Source organism: Hypanus sabinus, chromosome 4 (genome assembly GCF_030144855.1).
Source record: "Hypanus sabinus isolate sHypSab1 chromosome 4, sHypSab1.hap1, whole genome shotgun sequence".
NCBI classification, from domain to species: domain Eukaryota; kingdom Metazoa; phylum Chordata; class Chondrichthyes; order Myliobatiformes; family Dasyatidae; genus Hypanus; species Hypanus sabinus.
In genome coordinates, this window is record NC_082709.1 from 52,608,792 (window position 1) to 52,630,230 (window position 21,439).

At 37.8% G+C, this 21,439-nt stretch overlaps 1 protein-coding gene across 3 annotated transcripts in view; it reads right to left on the reverse strand.

Annotated features, from left to right (window-relative positions):
- The window catches only part of vps8 (VPS8 subunit of CORVET complex), a 607,159-nt gene that overhangs the window by 350,623 nt on the left and 235,097 nt on the right, over positions 1-21,439 (reverse strand). For all 3 annotated transcript variants that reach the window (XM_059967078.1, XM_059967079.1, XM_059967080.1), the window contains 2 exons: positions 9,289-9,392; positions 3,501-3,582 (listed from right to left, as the gene is read on the reverse strand). In XM_059967078.1, the coding sequence (XP_059823061.1) occupies positions 3,501-3,582; positions 9,289-9,392 (186 nt within the window). The remainder of the gene's footprint in view (positions 1-3,500; positions 3,583-9,288; positions 9,393-21,439) is intronic.

The window sequence follows — 21,439 nt, forward strand, 5'->3', positions numbered from 1 at the left end:
CTGATGTTTGATTTGTGAGTTTGGTCTGTAATGGTAGGTTCCTATAGACAACACCTGAATGGACCATCCACTCACCACTAGATGAAGATGAATCCCAAAACTCTCCTAAACAACCTCTCAATCAATGTCAGCATGACAAGGAACAGATTGTAAACATCAGGAGAGGGAAACCAGATGTCCATGAGCCAATTCTCATCGGAGGATCAGAGGTGGAGAGGGTTAGGAACTTTAAATTCCTGGGTGTTTACTGCTTCAGAGGACTTATCCTGAACCCAGCATGAAAATGCAATTACAAACAAAATGCACAGCAGTGCCACCACTTCCTTAGTGATCTACAGAGATTCAACATGACATTAAAAACTTTAACAAACTTCTCTCAGTGTGTAGTGGAGAGTGTATTGACTGGCTCCATCATGACCTGGTATGAAAACACCAATGACTTTGAATGGAAAATCCTACAAAAGGTAGTGGATTTGGCCCAGTACCTCACAGTTAAAGCCCTCCTCATCATTAAACACATCTACATGAAATGCCATCATAAGAAAGCAGCGTTCAGCATCAGCTATCAAGTAGAGGGTACAAGAGCCTCTGGACTTGCATCATCAGGTTTAAGAACCATTACTATCACTTCAATCATCAGGCTCTTGAACAAGTGTTTAACTACACTCACTTGCCCATCCATTGAGATATTCCCACAACTAATGATCTCACTTTAAGGACTCTTTAGCCTGTTATTTCATGTTCTCATTACTTACTGCTACTTATTTATATTTGCATTTGCACACTTTGCCGTCTTCTGTCCTCCGGTTGACCCTTTTTTGATCCTGTTTTAGTTACTATTCTAAAGATTTGTGGAATATGCCCACAGGAAAATCAATCCTAGGGTTGTATGTGGTGACATACATGTACTCTGATAATAAAATTTACTTTGAACTATTTATGACACTGTCAGCACATTAAGTAATGATTTTTATACCAAGACTATAATCATCTATGCTTGCTGAAACTGCAAATTGGAAAGTAAAGAATTCAGGTAACTCAGCATAACAATTAAGTTCCCTCAAAGCAGCAGAATAAATAACCAAACAACTAGATCACATAATCTCACTGGAAAATTACAAATATTCAACTGCAAAGAGAAATACTGAAATCAATAGAAATTCCAGCTTTTATCATCTGACTGCTTCCAGAATAGAAATGTACTGGTATGTAGTACTAACATTGATGAGGAAGAGGAGAAAAAAATTAAACCCAAATAAAGGGAATGGCTTAAGATGTTTATCATACTGAAATTAAAGGGCATTGTCAGAGCCTTTTTAATTTCAGCTTCTTCGGACAAACCACATAAGAAATTATCTTTCAGAACGGAGAACTTAGAAGTAGCATTTATACATTTGGAAGCACTTGACAATTGCAGAGAATTTGGTGCAATGCAAACATTTTGGTTAGAATTGTCTATTGGAACCAAAAAATGCAGAGCAGCTCAAGGCAGGCATTTTATGCTGCTTTAATGAATGTGAAGAGAAAACATCATAATCGATAAGTGACAAAAAGAGAAAAATAGTTTAACAATATTGAATACAAAGCCTGTTAAGAATTAGAAAACAGTCTGGCATATCCAGGTTCATTCAGAAAATCTTTCTTGCCTTACATATAATTGCATTTTGACGAAGCTTAAGATTCTCCCTTTATCTTAACATTATTAAACTTTCTTTGATTATTATCCTATAGAATTGTAACAGCGCAGTAGGTAGCCATTAAAATGATCAAGTGTACATTAGCATTTGGGGACATAGTTGGTCCTATTATCCTCTCTTGCCTCACAATCCCTCAAATTTTCAACTTCAAATGGTTAACCATTTCTTTTTGATTGCTGCTATTACAAACGAGTTAAGAAAAAGTAGTAAGATTAGGCTCCCCTCCGTTCATGCCTGCAGCTTCATTTATTATAATGACAGCTGATCTTTTAACTCACAACCATTAGTCTAGGATCAAAACAGAACCCCTAGCCCATTCATTGCTTTCACACTAGTTAGTCGCCAATGCAGCCTGAGTTAATACTTCATCCTTTTAGGGCAAATTAGAATGGGCTAAAAAGTGTAGGATCACAAAAATAAAAATCACAAATAAATCATTATAATAATGGATTGATTTAAAACATGTTCTGGATTAAATGAGTAATTTACAGAAACTACTGTACATATTTGCATTTGAATGATGCAGAATGGACATTCATTCTGCATTAGAAAGAACTGCATTGAAATAACCTTGTTAGTTATTTCCTTCATATCGTAATTAAAATGGCAATCCACCAAAAAAGCAAATAGAGATTTCTGTGATAATGCATTAATGAATATTAGGATGCATCTCAGGTAACGATGAGTCAGAATACAGGAAGGAGATAGAGAGCTTAGCAACGTAGAATCATGATAACAACCTTTTAACGTCAACAAAAGAGTTGGCCACTGAGTTCATAAAGGGTAGTGCACAAGCTCCTGACTATATCAAAGGTGTTGAGGTTCAGAGGGTTGAGAGCTTCAAGTTCCTAGATGTGAACATCACCAATAGCCTGTCCTGGTCCAACCACATCGATGTCACAGCCAAGAAAGCTCACCAATACCTCCACTTCCCCAGAAGTTTAACACAACTTACCATGTTTCTGTATACTCTTACCAATTTTTATCAATACACCATAAAAAAAAGCACTTTGTCTGGATTAATGATTTGGTATGGCAACTGCTCTGCATGTGACCTCAAGAAATTAAAGAGAGCTGTGAACATAGCTTGGACATCACATAAACCAGCCTCCCCTTTACGGGCTCTGTCTGTATGAACTTCTCATTGCCACAGTAAAGCAGCTAGCATAATCAAAGACCCCACCCTCCTCAAACATTTTCTCTCCTCACCTCTCTCATCTGGCAGAAGATCCAAAAGCATTAAAATACCCACCACTAAACTCAAGGACAGCTTCTACCTCACTGTTATCAGACTCTTGCACTAAAAGATGGACTTTTGACTTCTCAATGTACCTCATTTTGATCTTGCACTTTATTGTTTACCTGCAATACACTCATTTGGTAGCTTTTATACTTCATTCTGCATTGTTTTCGTTTTATTTTATTTTAGCTCAATGCATAGTGTAATGATTCGATCTGTATAAACATTATACAAGACAAGCTTTTTGGTGTATCTTGGTACTGGTGACAAAAATAAACCAGTAACAATATTAGACAATGTCAAATCATACCTTCAAATACTATAAAAACAACAGAAGACTTCAGTCAATCTCATTAATTCCTTGTATTATTTTATATTTCTGTATTCTCAACACCAAGATAACACAAATAAACAGGAAAAAAAATCTTTCGCTGCATTTAGGTTTGAGATTCTACCATGATATCACTTCAGATTGTCATGTTCCCAGTATAGTAAAAAGTTAATTATTTTAATATTAATTATAAATCAAAACAACTGGCATTCTAAACTGTTTCCATACTTACATTCTATGGTTTCGCTGGATGATCCATCTTTTAGCTGCTTCTGGGTTGACATAACAGCCTCCAGCAAAGGAAACCATAATGCCTGTAAGAGGGGAAGCAAATCTATCAAGATCTAGATTCTACAACATGATACAATACACAATCAGAGGCCACCTTATTAGGTACATATGTGAGACCTGCTTGTTTATGCAAACATCTAATCATGTGGCAGTAACTTAATGCAGACATGGTCAACAAGTTCAGATGTTCTTCAGAACAAACATCAAATGGGAAGAAATATGATCTAAGTGACTTTAACTGTGAAATAACTGCTGGTGCCAGATGGGTGGTTTGAGTAACTCAGAAACTGCTGATCTCCCAGGATTTTCAAGCACAGCAGAGCACGGTGCGAAAAGCAAAATATATCCACTGTAGCAGTTCTGTGAGCAAAAATGCCTTGTTAATGAGAGAGGTCAAAGGAAAATGACTAGACTGGTTCAAGCTTACAGTAATTCAAATAACCACCCGTTACAACTGTGGTGTGCAGAAAAGCTTTTCTGAATACACAACATATTGAAACTTGAAATTGATGGGCTACGCAGCAGCAGACCAGCCATATAGCTAATAAAGAGACCACTGAGTGCAATTTAAAGATAGGGCTTCAGCAATGCAAAGGTTGTTTGCATTTCCCAGCTGGGATCCATCTCCTGTTTTCAGTCACTGCTGAAGTAATTTCCAATGAGTCAATGCTTGGAATACAAAATTAATTTTTGTACTCCTAAACCATAGGAAAAAAATTGGAATTTAGTCAACATGAGCAGTTTTCCATTTGTGAAAATGATGCAATACTTCCAACTGGAAAGTATAGGTACATAAATATGGTAGGTGAGCTTTAGTTTGAAATGCTCAATTGATATTTATCTCTGTAGCTATAAAGAAGAATATTCATTTCATTGATGGAGTGGAGGCAACTGACATATTGTTGCTTTATGATCTGAAAGAACTAGATCTCAAAGACAAAAAAAAGGGTCTGCACACTTTAATTAACATTTTCATCTCAGTAGAATTAAAATTACTTTCAAAAGATTTATGAAATCATTGTTGAGAAAAGCACTGTGTTATTACAAATAGCATCACTTCACAGTGGGCCAAAGAAAAACTTCATTTTAAAATGTGATTTATTTCCTATTTTTTTAATTTATCAGTACGATAAATTCGGCTGCTGTATATTTCAGTTCTGTTCATTGCATCCTAAGATACTGCCTACGCTGTATAAAGGACTATTCAGCAGTGAAAATTTTATGCTTTTCAGAAGTGCACAGCTGATTTAATTTTCTATTGCAGACATTAATAAAGATAAAAAAAATGTAATGTTGGGCTCACTTCCAAATAAATACCTTTGTAGAATGTTCAGAAAAATTAGTTGTTAGAGGGGAGTATTTCTAGCACAGCAAAAATGTCACATCTGATGGGGAGAATGCTTGTAGGTAAATATATTGTACTGTACTTTAAAAAAAACTAATACCTCCACTAATTATGCAGCTTATCAAAATAATTTATTAGTAGTAGAGGGCTATCTCTTACTTTGGGGCCTAACTATCCAAATAGAATTGGTCCTGAGATAATATCATATTCTTTACACTAATAACTAAAAACATTCTTGAAATGACCTAATTCCTATCTTTCCTTATCACGGACAGCTTTCTTCTATTCTGACTTCATTATGGTGTTCGACTAAATGTACCTTATGTAGGTCCCTTTGAACTAGGAGAGGAATAATGCTTTTTTTTTAAATACAGTTACTTCCCAGCTTACAAACACTTGACTTACGTATAGCACACACATACAAACAAACATAAAGGAAACCAGAGACTTGTATTTTCTGGCTGTAACTGTAGGCATCCTCTGCCACCTTGAAACAAAGTCATTATCTATATTTCTAATTTATGAACTGTTTGAGCTGTGAACAGTTCATTGAAGCGAAACTCCGCCACAGATTGGAAATGACTTGTATATGATGTGGACACACAACGTGAAGGGCGGTGCAAATTCCATACGTTGTTGAGACAATGGTTCACATTGATACTCGCACACAAAATTCTCTCACAACTGGAAAACTTAATACTACGTTTGTAGATACCAGATGCAAATAGCTGTTGTCATAAATGATCTTGAGATCTGTCAATTTCTTTGCAGAGACTGTGATGGAGTTAACACTTTAACACAGAAGCCGAGAAACAAGGATCCAAACAACTTGATAATACAGTCCATTAATACATTGTAGGGCATGGTTTTAAATGGTAGAAATAGCCAGCTTTCTTTATAAAACAAACAAAATGCACTGAATGATTTTCTTGGAGCATCTTGACCCCAAAGATGTTTGAGCAAATCTAACACTTAGTATATGACTGAACTCCATGCTTAGTACAACCCACCAATGTTTTTAGTCTCGGATAGCGGTAACAGTGAAGCAAATAGCTTGCTGTAGAATGAAGTGAATGACACAATGAGTCAGACTGGGTGGTTCTTTGAAGTGTTCCTTTCATTATGTGCCACTTAAACCCCTGTCACTATTATGGTTTCCTCCATTCTTGTCTCTCAGTGGGCTAGGCTCTAGGATGTTTAGCTGAAGAACGATCAAACTGCAGGACCACTTGCTTTTTTCCATCCACTATCTGTTCTTACCAAATTTCTGTTTGACTTTGGTCTTCAGGAGGCTGCAGAACTGCTTCCTTCTTTCCCCTTCAGGTGTGTTGTGTTTCCAATCCGGGAATGCCTTGCCTTTGTGGTAACTAGCTTCTGGATCTCCCATTCATTCTCATCAAACTAGAATTGTGGGGCTTTAGACCGTAAGATATAGGAGCAGAATTAGGCCATTCAGCACATCAAGTCTATTCTGCCATTTCATCATGGCTGATCCCAGATGCCATTCAACTCCACACACCTGCCATCTCACCATATGCCTGATGCCCTGACCAATCAGGAATCTATCAAGTTCCACTTTGAATATACTCACGGACTTGGCCCCCACCACAATCCGTGGCAGAGCATTCCACTGTTTCACCACTCTTTGGCGAAAAATAATTCCTCCTTACTTCCATTCTAAAAGGTCACCCCTCTGTTTTGAGGCTATGCTCTCTAGTTCGGCATACTCCCACCTGAGGAAATATCCTCTCCACTTCTGCCTTATCTTGTCCTTTCAACATTTGGTGGGTTTCAGTGAGATCCCCACCAATTATTCTAAACTCCAATTAATTCAGGCCCAATGCTAGCAAGTACTCTTCATATGGTAACCCCTTCATTCCCAGAATCATCCTCGTGAACCTCCTCCAGGCTCAATCCAATGACAACCCATCTTTTCTGTTATAAGGGTCCCAAAACGGTTTATAATACTCCAAGTGCAACCTGACTAATGCGTTATAAAGCCTCAGCATCACCTCTTTGCTTTTATATTCTGTTCCTCTTGAAATAAATGCCAACACTGCATTTGTCTTCTTTCCCACAGACTCAACCTGCAAATTAACCTTCTGGGAGATTTGACACTCTCTGGCAAATAAAACACAAATTCACCTTACTTTGCATCTGTAAAGACAGCAAACAGCCATCTGAATACTACATAATTTATGTAGCTCCTGTTGTTGGAAGCTGTCCAATTGTCTGTGAGCTGCTGTTAGTGCACATTATCTGAATGGGTTCCTTAAATCCTTCAACATTGATTTTGTTGATGCAATGTTTTTGTTGAGTCCAATATTTTGAAGCCAGGCTGATGAAGATAACAGAATACAGTAGACAATGACCAATCCAACAGTCATGATGCAGGAAAAGTGGATACATAGTCCATCAGATGTTAGTGTCTGAAACTACAGTGTTGCCATGAGAATTTATATTGGTCTCTCTGACAAAATGCTGGCTATAGGGTAATGTCTGTGCTCCAAAGCATTTGATTAGAAGGACAACTCTGCTAAGGGTAGCTTTCCTTTTCTCCTCCTTCTCAGTCATGTCTTGCAGGAGGATTTTAACACTGGCATTGACATTACCCAGGAGATTCAGTTTGCCTCCCTCTGGGATGTAGGTCAGCAGATTGAAGGCTGGAGAGGTCCTCCTTATTTACAGCATCACAGGTGGGGAATATGCAGCAAAAAAAAACCTCTACTGCTGTGAATTGGAGGTCATGTGGTATCACTTATCCTACAAGAGGAGTCACAAAGACATCAGACTGAAACATCAATCGATGAGGAATCCACTGTATGAAAAGCATTCCTTTTTCAGTTTTCTCCTCCAGAAAAAGGTGTATTTATCTTTGTATTTTCCACCAACTACACAATCTGTCCCACTCAGAGTAGTGATAGAGCAGTGGCATTCAGTTCTGCCATGTTTTGGGGCTGTCCATGAGGATTCTAATATTCCAGGTTTTGACACTCTTATTGTAGAAGCTGCATATTAAGGCTGTTGGAGCAAACAATACTTCATTTGAAGTTTAAGACTTGGTAGTGAAGAACTTCAGTCACAAATTCACATTTTACACATCTGGGTTGAGGAGCATGTACCGTGGTATCTCAGAGATACCATAATCATGTTCAAAATACCATGTTCAAAAATAGGGACAATCTGTCAGAAGGTCTCCAGAATGACAGAAAGTTTTCCACAATGAAAGTTATCTCTGAAGAGCTGTCTCACAATTCACCATGTGGATTTTGTCTACTAAAAGGCCCAGTGAACATGATCTTCACTGGATGCTAATTCAAAGAGACTTTCAGGGAGCAGCATCAAGCACAATATATGGCCTTAAAAAACCCTTCATTCATTGAGAAAAAAGGAGAAGCATCACTCCTGAATTCGTACAGCAGAAGCTAAAATCTGAAATGAAAGCAGAAAGGCTGGACCAAAACTTTAACTGCTTTCTCTTTCCACAGATGCTGCTTGACTAACTTTTTCTCTGGCATTTTCTTTGTTATCGCCTCGCCTGGCTACCAAAGAAATCTACCTGCATCTCATGAGTGTTACACAAAGGTGTGCAATCCACATAATGCTGAAGCTAATCTACAGACGAAATGTAAAACTTTACGAACTGCATCACTTCCTTTCCAGAGCCAAAGTCACTCCAACACAGGTTATCAAGTGTCATACTCCGAAGTTGATCTCCAAGTCATCCTTTTCTGAACTTCATGCAAAATTTGCACTGGATTGTTTTGTTTCTATCACGAAAAGCACTGCTTGGACAATTGCACAAAACTTTTAAGAAATATGGAAAATACAACAGAGACAAACTATATTATTTTATGCATGTGTATTTTGATGCCTGACTCATTCAATTGACTCCACAGCTTCACAGTTCTTAGCTCCAAAAGGATTTCTCATGCTTTCTATCTGGTTAGATTTATAATTTTATAATTTCAAATCAAATCATATGTGGCTAGTTGCAATGTCCCAGCAAAGTAGAAAAACGTCTACCAAATTACCCAATAATCTCAATCCTGCAAAAACAAAAGCCATTGCTGCTACTAGTTAATTCCCCTATTGGCACTATTGTGACCACTGACAGAGGAATATTCCACAACTAAGAAAATGACTCTTGGCTAAACAATTTTTTTATGAAGAAAGGTACCACAGTGATGGAATTTGAGATAAATCTCCAAGCATACAACATTTAATATGCAACGAAACCTCTTTACTATATTTGAAATATAAATCTCATGAATATTACCATCTTTCAGCATAAAAAAAACCACAAAACAATCAAGAACTTCAGTCCTAAAATATGACACAAGTAAAAATATTTAGCACTTAAGTGCAAAATGCCAACACTCACCTCCCGCTGCTGTTGGTTCAGGCTGTGTGAATTGCGTTGACACAGTGCAATTGTCTCCGCCAGTGTGGATTCTGCAGCTTGTACTATATCTTCATTTTTCTCCCCTATGGGCAAGTAATGGCACATAAATACAATTGGTAATCTGTGTGACAATATTACAGAGTAATGCAAAAGAAATGTCTACCATTTCTGCAAAATAGATCTGGTGGAAGCTACCAGGAGGATGGGAGAAGACAGCACAGAAAGAAAGCATGTCTGAAGTGAGATCAGGATGCCAGCAACATGAAGTGCTAGGCCAAATAACAATAAGACCATAAGACATAGGAGCAGAATTAAGCCATTCAGCCCATTGAGTCTGCTCCACCATCCCATCAGGGCTGATCCCGGATCCCACTCAATTCCAAACACCTGCAATCTCGCCATATCCTTTGATGCCCTGACTGATCAGGAAATGATCAACTACCTTAAAATTACAAACGGACTTGGTCTCCACCACAGACTGTGGCAGAATATTCCACAGATTTACTACTCTCTGGCTAAAAAAATTCCTCCTTTCCTCTGTTCTGAAGGGTCGCCACCCAATTTGGAGGCTGTGCCCTCTAGCTCTGGATACAAACATCCTCTCCACATCCACCCTATCTCGTCCTTTCAACATTCAGTAGGTTTCAATGAGGTCCACCCGCGTTCTTTTAAACTCCAGTGAGTACAAACCCAAAGCTGCCAAACACTCCTAACATGTTAACCCCTTCATTCCCAGTGTCATCCTCATGAACCTCCTCTGGACTCAGTCCAATGACAACACATACTTTCTGAGATATGGAATCCAAAACTGTTGAGAATACTCTAAATGCAGCCAGATTAGTGTCTTATAAAGGCTCAGTATTATCTCCTTGCTTTTATATTCTATTCCTCTTGAAATAAATGCCCACATTGCATTTGCTTTCTTTACCACAGACTCAACCTGCAAATTAACCTTCTAGGGGTTTTGCATATGGACTTCTAAGTCCCTCTGCACCTCTGATGTTTGAACCTTCTCCCCATTTAGATAATACTCCACACTATTGTTTCCTTTTATCAAAATGCAACATTGTATTCCATCTGCCACCTTTTTACTCATTCTTCCAATTTATCTAAGTCCTGCTGCAATCGCATTGCTTCCTCAGCACTACCTACCTCTCCACCTAACTTCGTATCATCTGCAAAACTTGCCACAAACCAATCAATTCCAATATCTAAATCACTGACAGACAATGTGAAAAGCAGCGGTCCAAATACTGACCCTGAGGAACACCATTAGTCACTGGCAGCCAACCAGAAAAGGCCCCTTTTATTTCCATTTGCTGCCTCCTGCCTGTCAGACATTCCACTATCCATGCCAGTATCTTCCCTGTTACGTCATAGGATTTTATCTTGTTAAGCAGCCTTACATGTGGCACCTTATCAAATGCCTTCTGAAACTACAAGTAAATGGCATCCTCAGCCTTTCCTTTGTCCAATCTACTTGTTACTTCCTCCAAAAATTCTAACAGATTTGTCAGGGAAGATTTCACTTCATAGAAACCATGCTGACTTTGACTTGTTTTATCTTTAGTCTAGAAGTATATCAAAACTACACCTTTAATAATAGACTCCAACACCTTCCCAACCACTGAGGTTAGGCCAACTGGCCTATAATTTCCTTTCTTTTGCCTTCCTCCCTTCTTAGAGAGTGGACCATTCATGCTAGGTGAAGCCAAGGGAAAGATCATCATTGCTTCAATGACAGGAACAGGGTGGTAATTCATGCATTGTAATATGGAGATTCTATCATTCTGTTTCTGCCATAAAAAGCTTATAAATTGAGATTTATGCAGATATACAGTAACTCTTCTGAACCTGATTACAAGACTTTCACAACAAAAAAAAATCAAGAATAGTAGGCATTTAGATAATTAACAGATTTTTGCTGCAAACAGAATCAAATTAGAAATTAAAAATGTACATATTTTGGTGATAATATTGAGGTGAATAATATATGACAGTAGTTTGCATACCTTGAGTCTATGCCAACTATTCAGTTTTGCAAATAATTCTAAATCAGAATATGATCAATCAGCAATTTGATATAAATGTAGAGACAATATTATAGATGTATAATTTTTCAAATAAATGGTACATTCTGCATTGGGCATTGGTGAGATCATGTTTGGAGTATGATGTGAAGCAATGATATCCTCTTTAAGGGAGGATATTAATGCATTGAAAGCAATTCAGGGAAGATTAACAGGACCACTACAGAGAATAATGATTTGTATTAACGAGAAAAATTGGCTAGGTTTATATTCATTGGAGTTTAGTAGAGCAAGAAGTACCTTCATCGAAACATATATGATCCTGAGGAACTTTGACAGGGGATGTGTAGAGGATGTTTATTTTTGCAGAAGCATCCAAAGCAAAGGGATAACTGTTCTAAAGGGATTGACTGTTTCTGATAGAGATGACACAAAATATTTTCTCTCAAAGGGTAATGAGCCTCTGAAATTCCCCTCCTCAAAGGATGGAAGACGCAGAATCTCTGAATATTTTCGACACAGAAGTAGATACATATTGATGAGCAACAGATGAAAGATTACCATGGGCAGCAGGAAAATAGCTGAGGTTGTGAGCGAGTCACTCACAATTTTACTAAATGGCAGAGTAGGCGCAAGAGGTTGAGGGTGCACTTCTGCTCCCACTTCCTATGCTCAAAACCATGGAAATATGAGTCAAAAAATTGCTATAGACAGCAACACCACTCCATGTCCTACTGCTTCTTATTAATTATGCTCCGAAGAACTGAAGCTCAGATTTATTTTCATGCAAAAGCAACACTGTCAAAAAGATCAAAAAGCAAACTGAAGCTAATAACCTTGGTGCTAAAATTAAATCAAATGTCAATATACTAACAGAGAAAGAATGTAGGTTTTTTGACATCTGGCCACTGACTGATAAAATCTCTACTGTCAAAATCATCACTGGAGCAACCAAAATCTGCTCCAAAAGCACATCTTATCTGCTCCCTCCTACAAAACTCCCACAGTACTCCTCCTTGCCTTCTGTCCTTGCCATCAATCCTCTGCTTCCCCTCTAGCATTGAGATTTGTTTTTATTTAAAAGGCCTTACATGCAAAAAACTCTAAAATGTCAAATACCTAGTATACTCTACTTATTTTAATGTAAATCCCATAAATTCCATTATCATTCTGGATTAAGATTGGATCCATAAAAAGATTGTCACCCTTAGTCCTAAAATATCTCAAAATGGCTTTATTAAGTTAAAAGTGTAAGCCACAACATGGACTACTGGGATGTGATAGCAATTAAAGGATAGTCTGCTACCCTGACCTCTCTTCCCTTATTGGTTTTCAATCATACTGTGCAACATGCTATTCATTAAACAATTCGGAGTTCAGATACACAAATTAACTGTATGGAGAATGTTAATGGTAACAGTAAATCAGTGAGTACTAGTTCAACAGAAAATATATGGTAATGGAAATGTGCCATGAATAGAATTTAATGTTCAAGTTTACGAGGGATGATTGATAAGTTTGTGGCGTAAGGTAGAAAGAGTCAATTTTAGAACATCTAGCACATGTATTTTTCAATATAGTCCCCTCCTACATATACACACTTGGTCCAGTGGTCATGTAGCATACGGATCCCTTCGTTGTAGAAGTGGTCCACAGCAGGGTGATTAAAAAGTTCGCAGCCTAAGGTAGAAAGAGATGAGTTATACAGCTCTCGTTACATGTACGTGCAGTTCAACTCTGAGTGAAAATGCAGAAAGTTTGAAGTTAATAACTCAACTCCTTCTATCTTAGGCCATGTAGTTATGAATCACCCCATGCTGTGGACCACTTCAGGAGAGTCAAGATGCCAACGTCTACAAAGAAGAAAGCCTTATGCTCCACAACCGCTGGACTAAGTGTGTAAATGTAGGAAAAATAAACGTGTTAGGTTTTCTAAAATTGACACCTTGTACCTTATCAATCACCACTCGTAACTGGTATTTAACATACATGAATACACATGTATACGACCAAATGAAATAATGTTACTCCGGGGATAAGTTGAAAAACACAGTACCAACAATCATACACAGCTCAAGGCACACATGACACACATAAGTTGACAAGCGCACATAAGATAGTAAGCAAATATAAAATACAGTCACACAAAAAATATAGCTCAAGTCCCTGAGTCTATGAATGTTGCAGCAATGTGCAGTTAAACACAATACAGCTCGTCTTCTACCGAGCAAACACTGAGGGGTAGGTCTTAATGTCCAGCAGTGTCTCGTGATCATAAAGAAGTACATTTATAAAAAGACAATAACACCTCTGGTTGACCCTGTAAAAGCCAAGTGTGCCACTATCTTACTGGAAGAGTAAGAAAAACGAATTAAGAGTAAAAAAGAATTGAAGAGGAAGGAAAAATATTTTACTCACATCCCAGTATCTTGTCTTCCAATGTAAGAATATGTATTCGAAAGAACTAACAAAACAATATTTTGTCTCATTTGCATCTACATCAGTTCATTATTTATTCAAGGTGCCGTGTGAAGGTTTATCAGTTTTACAAGTATAGCTTATAGCTATACAAGTCCAATCATGCTGGCCAAAGCAAGAAATAAAACAATATTGAGCATAAAACTTGCACAAATATTGCTTGAAGCCGTTGTATAATCAACTGATTTTCAGCAAGTATACTACATGACATTAGTGTTAAGCATGTGATCAATAAAGAGAGGTAATTCAAAAGAGTACGCATTGCAGTGTTAAGAAATTTAATTTGTGTTTTGCTTCAGACTAGATCAAAGCAATGTAGCCTCTATCACTGTTTGTATTTAGAAGTTACAAGCTGACCTCAGACTTTAGGACTTTGCACTTTGATTATGGTAAACTTTACATTATGTAGTGCAATGCCACCTTTAGCATACTTCCATAAAAATTGTACTCTCACTACCCTGACTTTTGCAATGGTAATGTAATTCAAGGTCATTGTATCCGAGGCCATGGACCCTTACATGGAACACTGTGGAAGTACATTCACACTGCCAAGAAGAACTCTGTTGTTCATGATAACATTGTCTAGGACAGCTAATGGCAGACAATAAATACTGGCCTTGAAACTGGCATCCATATCACATAAATTAAACAAAAATACTTAATAGATTTAATTGAATACAAATATACAAGTTTAATGAAGATAAGGAATAAGAAATGGATCTAGAGTGTTATGTGGCCAACAAAGTTGTTTGATGGAAAAATATGGATACCTACAATTTGCAAGAAAATGTTTGTGAACCCTTTGCTCTTCACTTCAAAAGATCAAAAGTGTAAACGGAAGTTCATTTGGAGAGACCCTATCCAGAGATAGATCTGGGATGTGCTGGAATTCTGGTGCTGTGTGCAACCATTGACAAACAACATACTTAAGACAGGATTCTTCTTATAGCTGTACTAGCAATGGGAGTCCAGTATTTTTGGTAAAACCTAGATAACATGTGGTTACAGCCATCATATCCCAGCTCTTGATGTACATGCCTCAGAATGAGGTCTGAGATATGAAGATCCTTTGCCAGTATAACAGGATGCTTAGACTCTTCAGGTCTGGCTGCCCTCCAAAGCCATCTACCAACTTTCAATAGTCCATCTTAAAGTACTAGATTAAATTTCAAAATATGGATATTCATTTTCACACTTTCTCCCCTTTGCAACCTTAAGAATTCATCTAGAAATCTCTTCCATTGGCTAAACCCAATGATCTCCATTTCAGCCTTTCTGAGCTCCTCCTCTGAGAGACAATCACGGCTGATCTGATTCTGCCCTACTCAATCTCTCTCTCCAAAGTATATCTTTGTGTTTCCTCATTCAAGTCAGATGGAGTAACAGCCATGTTCAATTGCTTCTGACTAAGAAACAAGAGCAGATTCTTAAATCTAAAACTGCAGATCACTGTCTTCTTCAGATGGGACCAAGGCGAGGTGTGATGGATTATACATGTTACCATGTCCTCTTCAACTCATATGGCATTCATTGTAGCACTGTTCTTGATTTCTAGATCATCTAATAGGAGTTCTCCAGAACAAATCAGGATTCTCAGGCCATTCAGGCTTAAGATACTAAGGCCCTGACACCCATGTCTCATTGTCCGGGAATACATTCACCTTCAAACCATGTGCCTGGGTGCTTGAAGTGTTTAAGTGTTTACATACCTTCATTTGAGATGCTTATGAGACCCTAAGAGTACTGCAGCTAAGGTTTGGAATCTGTAAGTTTCATTCTCTATTTACTTCAGCACAGAAGTACTACCAATACACAACACTGAGTCCTGAAGCTGCATGTGTAACTCCTTCCTCCACAATGTGTCCATTGGGCTTGTCACAGTGGCAGCAGTCAGCTCCATCTGAGGGACGGAAATTGGCTTCAACAGAGCTACCCTAGATTTTCCCATGATAAATCATGGTGCATCTGAGAGCACATGTTATGCAACAATCGGTAGTTCATTGCTCCGTAGCCATCTTCATTTGCATCTGTAAAGTGGTATAACTGTGCAGCAGTCACTTTTCCAAAATCCAGGATTACAAACATCTAACAACCTGGAAGTCTTCCAACTGGCAGAGTTCTTCCAGCTAGCTTGTTCACTTCATGAGCAACTGACGTTAATATAGTGTCATCCCAGCCAAACTCTTTCTACAAAATATCATCTTAGCAGATAGTGACACCGGACTCAAGATCCCTGAAGGAATGAACTATGGAGAGGATCCCCCATTTAGTAAATGGTCTATCTTGGATTGCAATCTTCAACTTGAAAGTATCAGACAGAATGCACCATTGGACACCCAAATCCAAATCCTTCATGTCTTTTGTTCTTTGCTCTTCTGGTTATCACAGTTAGTACACTATGAATCTTGCTTATCCACTTTGTGAGTGGAAAACTGCCTTTAGTACAAATGGATACACGGTCATGATAGGGAGACGCCACTTTTTCTTCAGAGGATACTGATGCAAGGTAAATGCAAAACCTTATCTAATATCTCATGGCTGAACTGTTCTTCATATTCTTCTCTGCATTTCCTGAAAATGAAATTGGAACAGCTTGGTAATGAAGTACCACAGTTCTATTCCACCATATCTTGGCAGAGGTCATTAACAGACCACCAAAGAAACCTCAGCAGATCTGTATCTTTTGCTGGTACTTTCACATTAATTCAATATCTGCCATGATCGCCTCTGGTTCTTTTCTGAATCGGGTTATGACTCCAATTAATGAGCTAGTAAGATCTGGTCCTTGTAAAAGCTGAACATTATGAAAATTCATTCCACCATCAAACAAAACATTTTGCATTTCTGGGGAAATTAACATCATGATGTGGAATATACCAAACTTTCTCATCACTATGTACCAGATCCTCTGCTGGCATTCATTTTGCATTACCTTTGGAGATCAGATCTTTCATGAAATTTGTCAGTATAAAATGACAAATGCTTCTTAAATCTCTTCCATAGATTTAGAGCACACTGTTCAATAATCATCCTATTATTTAGCATGTTACCTACCTCCTTTGTCAATGGTAAAATTATCTTGTAGTGACCTTCCAACAGTTCTGCAGAATTGACAACTGGCTCCATGATCATGTGGTCTTCTCTTGCAAACCACTTTGTTCATCCTGACTGCATTCAGGGAAGTGTGCTTTAAACTGTTGCAGCCAAAACTCACCCAAGCTGAAGACTGACATCCTGTTAACTGTTAGTTCTGGCTGTACACAGTCTCTTCCGTTACCATGGTCTTCTTTCAGTGGTCCATTCACAGTCCAACCCAATATTGTTCTAATTGCATAGGGTCCATCATTAACACTGTGAATTGCATGCAACGGCTCCAATGCTTTAGGCACATTTGTTCTCATTAGGAGCTCAATCTCTGAATCATGTTTCCCTGGCAAATGGACAAGCTTCAGGTGAGACCATCCCTGTAGATCCCTCTGTCATGGAATGTTCCCTTTGTGGACAGGCATTTTTCCTCTGTATTTGGTGGTTCACAATAGTTTTCACATCTAAGCCAGCCACTTCCAATCCTGAAACAATGCAGCTACTCGACGTTCTCTTGACCCATGGTGCCTGAGTGAATACATGTCCTTTTATCTGTGTGGTTGAGCTTGTTAATGAGGGCCACTGTGCAGAACACCGTTGTACTCCTTTGATCTAGGAAAGCATAAACAACCACTGTTTTGTTACCTTCTTAATACTTTATTTGCACTGGAACTATGGGAAGTTAACCATCATGAACATTAGCCCCTGTAAGGTCATTAGATACCAGGTCACAACTCTCTGCTATGTAATGCTATTTCATGGTTTGTTTTGATTCTGCACCCTTTTCATAAGAGTGAATATGAAGTATGCTGTCATGCTTGCTATTGCACACTTTGCATGAAAGACATTTCCTGCAATCCTTGCTGATAAGTCCTGTACACAAACAGCCAAAGCAGACACTATATTCTTTTAGGAGAGCAATATTCCTACTATGAGTTCTTTTCTCCAGATGAAGGCACAAATCCAATGTGTGTGCACTCTTGCAGAACAAACAGACACTTTTGGTTAACAAGCCCATTTTCCTTCCATTAGCTCCAGCTTCAGTTTTAGCTTTACTTCTCACAGTGGGCACACTGGTGGCAAAGCTGCTTTCGTTAGCCACAAAACAAAATAGTGACTTAGTTTTGCTTACACCTCATGGACGGAGATATAGCATCGTGAACATTCCTAAACACCGAGTGTGTAGAAATCTTTACTTGTCTTTCTATAAAATTAACATCAGTGAAAATAATCTTATGGTTGTGCCTTTTTTGCAGTTTACAGCCCACCATTCTTTATGACAATCAACATAATCAGCAATTTCTTTATAACAATCAACATATTAGCAAGCATGTCCAGCTCACACATGTATTGCACATCTTTCATGGCACTGCAACAGCCTCTAAGAAAAAGGCTGTGGTCTTAAAGAGCTTTCACATCTTTAGACTTGATGGGTACCCAAAAAAGAAGCTTATGCATGTAGATGAAAGCAATTTCCTGTTCATTACCAAAATGTTCCAGTATTAAAGCTTTAAGATATCCTTCCTTAGGGTCAATATGTTGTCAATTTCAGACAAGTTTTCTAGTGTACTGTTCAAGGAAATAGAGGCAGTCACTATACCTATCAGTCTTATCTTAAACACTTTTCAAAAGCCCTCTTGAATGCATGATACTGCAATGGATCTCCATCGAAGATTTCAATCTTCTTTAGGCAAAGATCAAATGCACTGCTATTGTATAAAGAAGGTTATTATTCATTTTGCTTCCTCATAATATTAATAGTACTATTTTGATCTCTATCATCTAAAACAAGAGTGTTTCCATGCTGTAAATTAATGGCTGCATTAGTGCAGATTGAGAGTAAGCACCCTGAACTACCACTTGGGGTCTTGCTCAGGTTTTACAGCATTTACATTGGGTGTTTTTGTTTTTCTGTGTGCCTTTTCAACATAGGAACTCACAACATAGAATAGTCCTGCTGGAGCAGTCTGAGCACTCATCACACTCAAAGCCCTTACCATATTAACTTCGGCCATATGAGCAGCAATTTATTTCTCCAGGTTAAACTCTTCCTTCTTTTCCCTTTCCTGTTCCAAGAGGAACAGCTCTTGCTCTTCCAGTGCATATTTGTCCCTCAATAATCATTGACCAAAATCAGCCTCTGTTTTAATGCATGGAAGAGGAAGTAGTAGATACAGTACCCTTTCTTCCTGCAACAGAACTTCAAGCGCTGATATTAGACACAATGTCATTCAGTTTCACATCATCCTGTGAATAACCTTCTCTATGTGTAGTCAAAACACGCTTTGGATTTGAGAAACATTGCTTGATGGAAGGTAATGCACAAATTTACTTGTTGCAGCAACACGACCTTCAATGTAACATGTTTCGGTCAATCATTGTTCTGTATACTTTATAAACGTACTGCAATAGCACCAATGTTTGAAAAACATTTGCTGTTTTTCTTGTTTGGCCTTGGGAAGTATTGAGATTAGCACGTGATAGTGCTTAACAACAGCTTCACAGAGCTTAGTCACATCTTCAAGATGAGATTGCACTTGTAAGGCATTTTCTTTAATTTTCATAAAAGCATTAATTGGTGGTATTAAACCATTAATTTATTTGGATTTGTTTCTTACACATTTTGAAGATTTTTGATTGGATTAGCCAAAACTTAAACTTTAATTTCTCTTTTGCAAGGCCCAACTGCAGGGTTGTTGGCACCAATTTCATGCTTCAATACACTCACGTTATTGTCTGTAGTTGTGCAATATTGTTCAGCTACAGAACCAGCAATATTCAATTCAATAAAGAAGCCAACAAACAAACTATCTGCGCATACACAGCGCTTAAACCAGACTGAACAAACAACCTTCAATTCAGACACTGGCACTTCAATAAAACAAAATGGTGCACCCATAGGCAAACACCACAGAATTGAGCAATGGTCCCCAATGGACAGGCAGTGCTGACCATTCCAAACTGTGTCCAAACCAGAAACACATAGTATGAATCAACAAAAAAAAATCACAGATAATCCTACTGCAAGCTGCTCCTGTTTCAAGGAGATGTGATTCCAATTTCATCAATGGGTCTGAGGCAATCATTTGCCATGACTGGTGCTTGTTTGGTATAACTATTTTTGTCTACAAAATGTGGTGGTTACTTTCAAACAAACTAAAACAGCTGAGACACTAAGCCAGGATAATTGACACAGTATGATGCACTTCTAAAAACAAATTTCCAAATTGAAAAAAGTACATTTGATACTTTATTATGATTCCAGCAAAGATAAATGATCTTAGTGATAAAAAAAACTAATGAAACCAAATCAACAATATAGCGATCCTAGCATTCATATCAGTGTAAATAAATGTTCTAATTAACAATATAAGCTAAACTTAATTAGCAGGTGAATTAAATTAATGTTCCAATTAGTGAAGTTAGCGCAATTTAAGTGGTCAAAAAAAAACTTTGCAGTGGCTTACTCCCACTGGCTAACAACTAACTAAATTAAGTGTGAATACATAACTACACTCATTTGCTTTATACCATGCTCCAACCCACGTGACAGATTAACAAAGCTTTTTTCAGTCTTTCTGCCCTGGAGGAAACCTTGAAATAATTTTCAAGTCTCTGGGAAACCCTGCCTAAAAATTATTGTATCTACTGATCATGCTATGTTAGTGTGGTCAGTAAGTAGCAGATATAATAATGATCCAAAAATAATTGTCAATGCTGTTTTGAGTAGAGAATGAATTTTTAGCCAACCTTTCTTAAAAAAAGGTAAACTTAGCTTCCCTTTCTTGAAATTAATCTCCTTTTTTCCCTTCCATAAATTTTAAAAACTCAGAAGGCAAACATAATAAATTTCTGTTAAATAAACCAAAATGGGCTTTAATTTTTCTAAAGGTAGGCTTGGTAGATTTAACATAAATAAATGCATTTTAATTAATGCTATTTACAACATGAACATTTATTGACAATGCTAAATAATAGTTATTAACATCCGTAAGCAAAAACAATATGAATGAAAATATAGCTTGAGACACAATTTTATACAAGAGTTTGAAAAACATTTTCTTACTAAGTGAATGATCAGGCTCAAGTATAGGCACAGCTTGTGAAACCAGTACTTGTTCTTTGCTGCACAAATACTCAATTCCAGGTCGAACTTAGATGAGCAGAGAACTTCAACTAAAATTCAATGATTTCTATCCTCCTGATGTTTGTTAAACAAGGAAAAGCTTTCTCACACATGTAAGAAATTAAAAACTGTAGCAAAAAGTCCACTGCTTTCCAATGAATGGTAGGATACGCTCCTTTCACAGAAATCCAGAACTGACCCAGGGGCAGGTCAGTAAATCTCATCTTGAGTGCACGATCAGACTGCATCTCAGAAAATTCTTTCTCTTCTTTCAAAGTGAAGTTCTTAGGCCGAGCAGAAGATTAGGAGAAAATGTCACTCACCCAGTCATACATTTCTGGTGAAAGGGAGGAAAACCACTGTTCAATTTTGTTCTGTAGTTCTTCCAGGTGGTTTTCAATAAGACAAGACT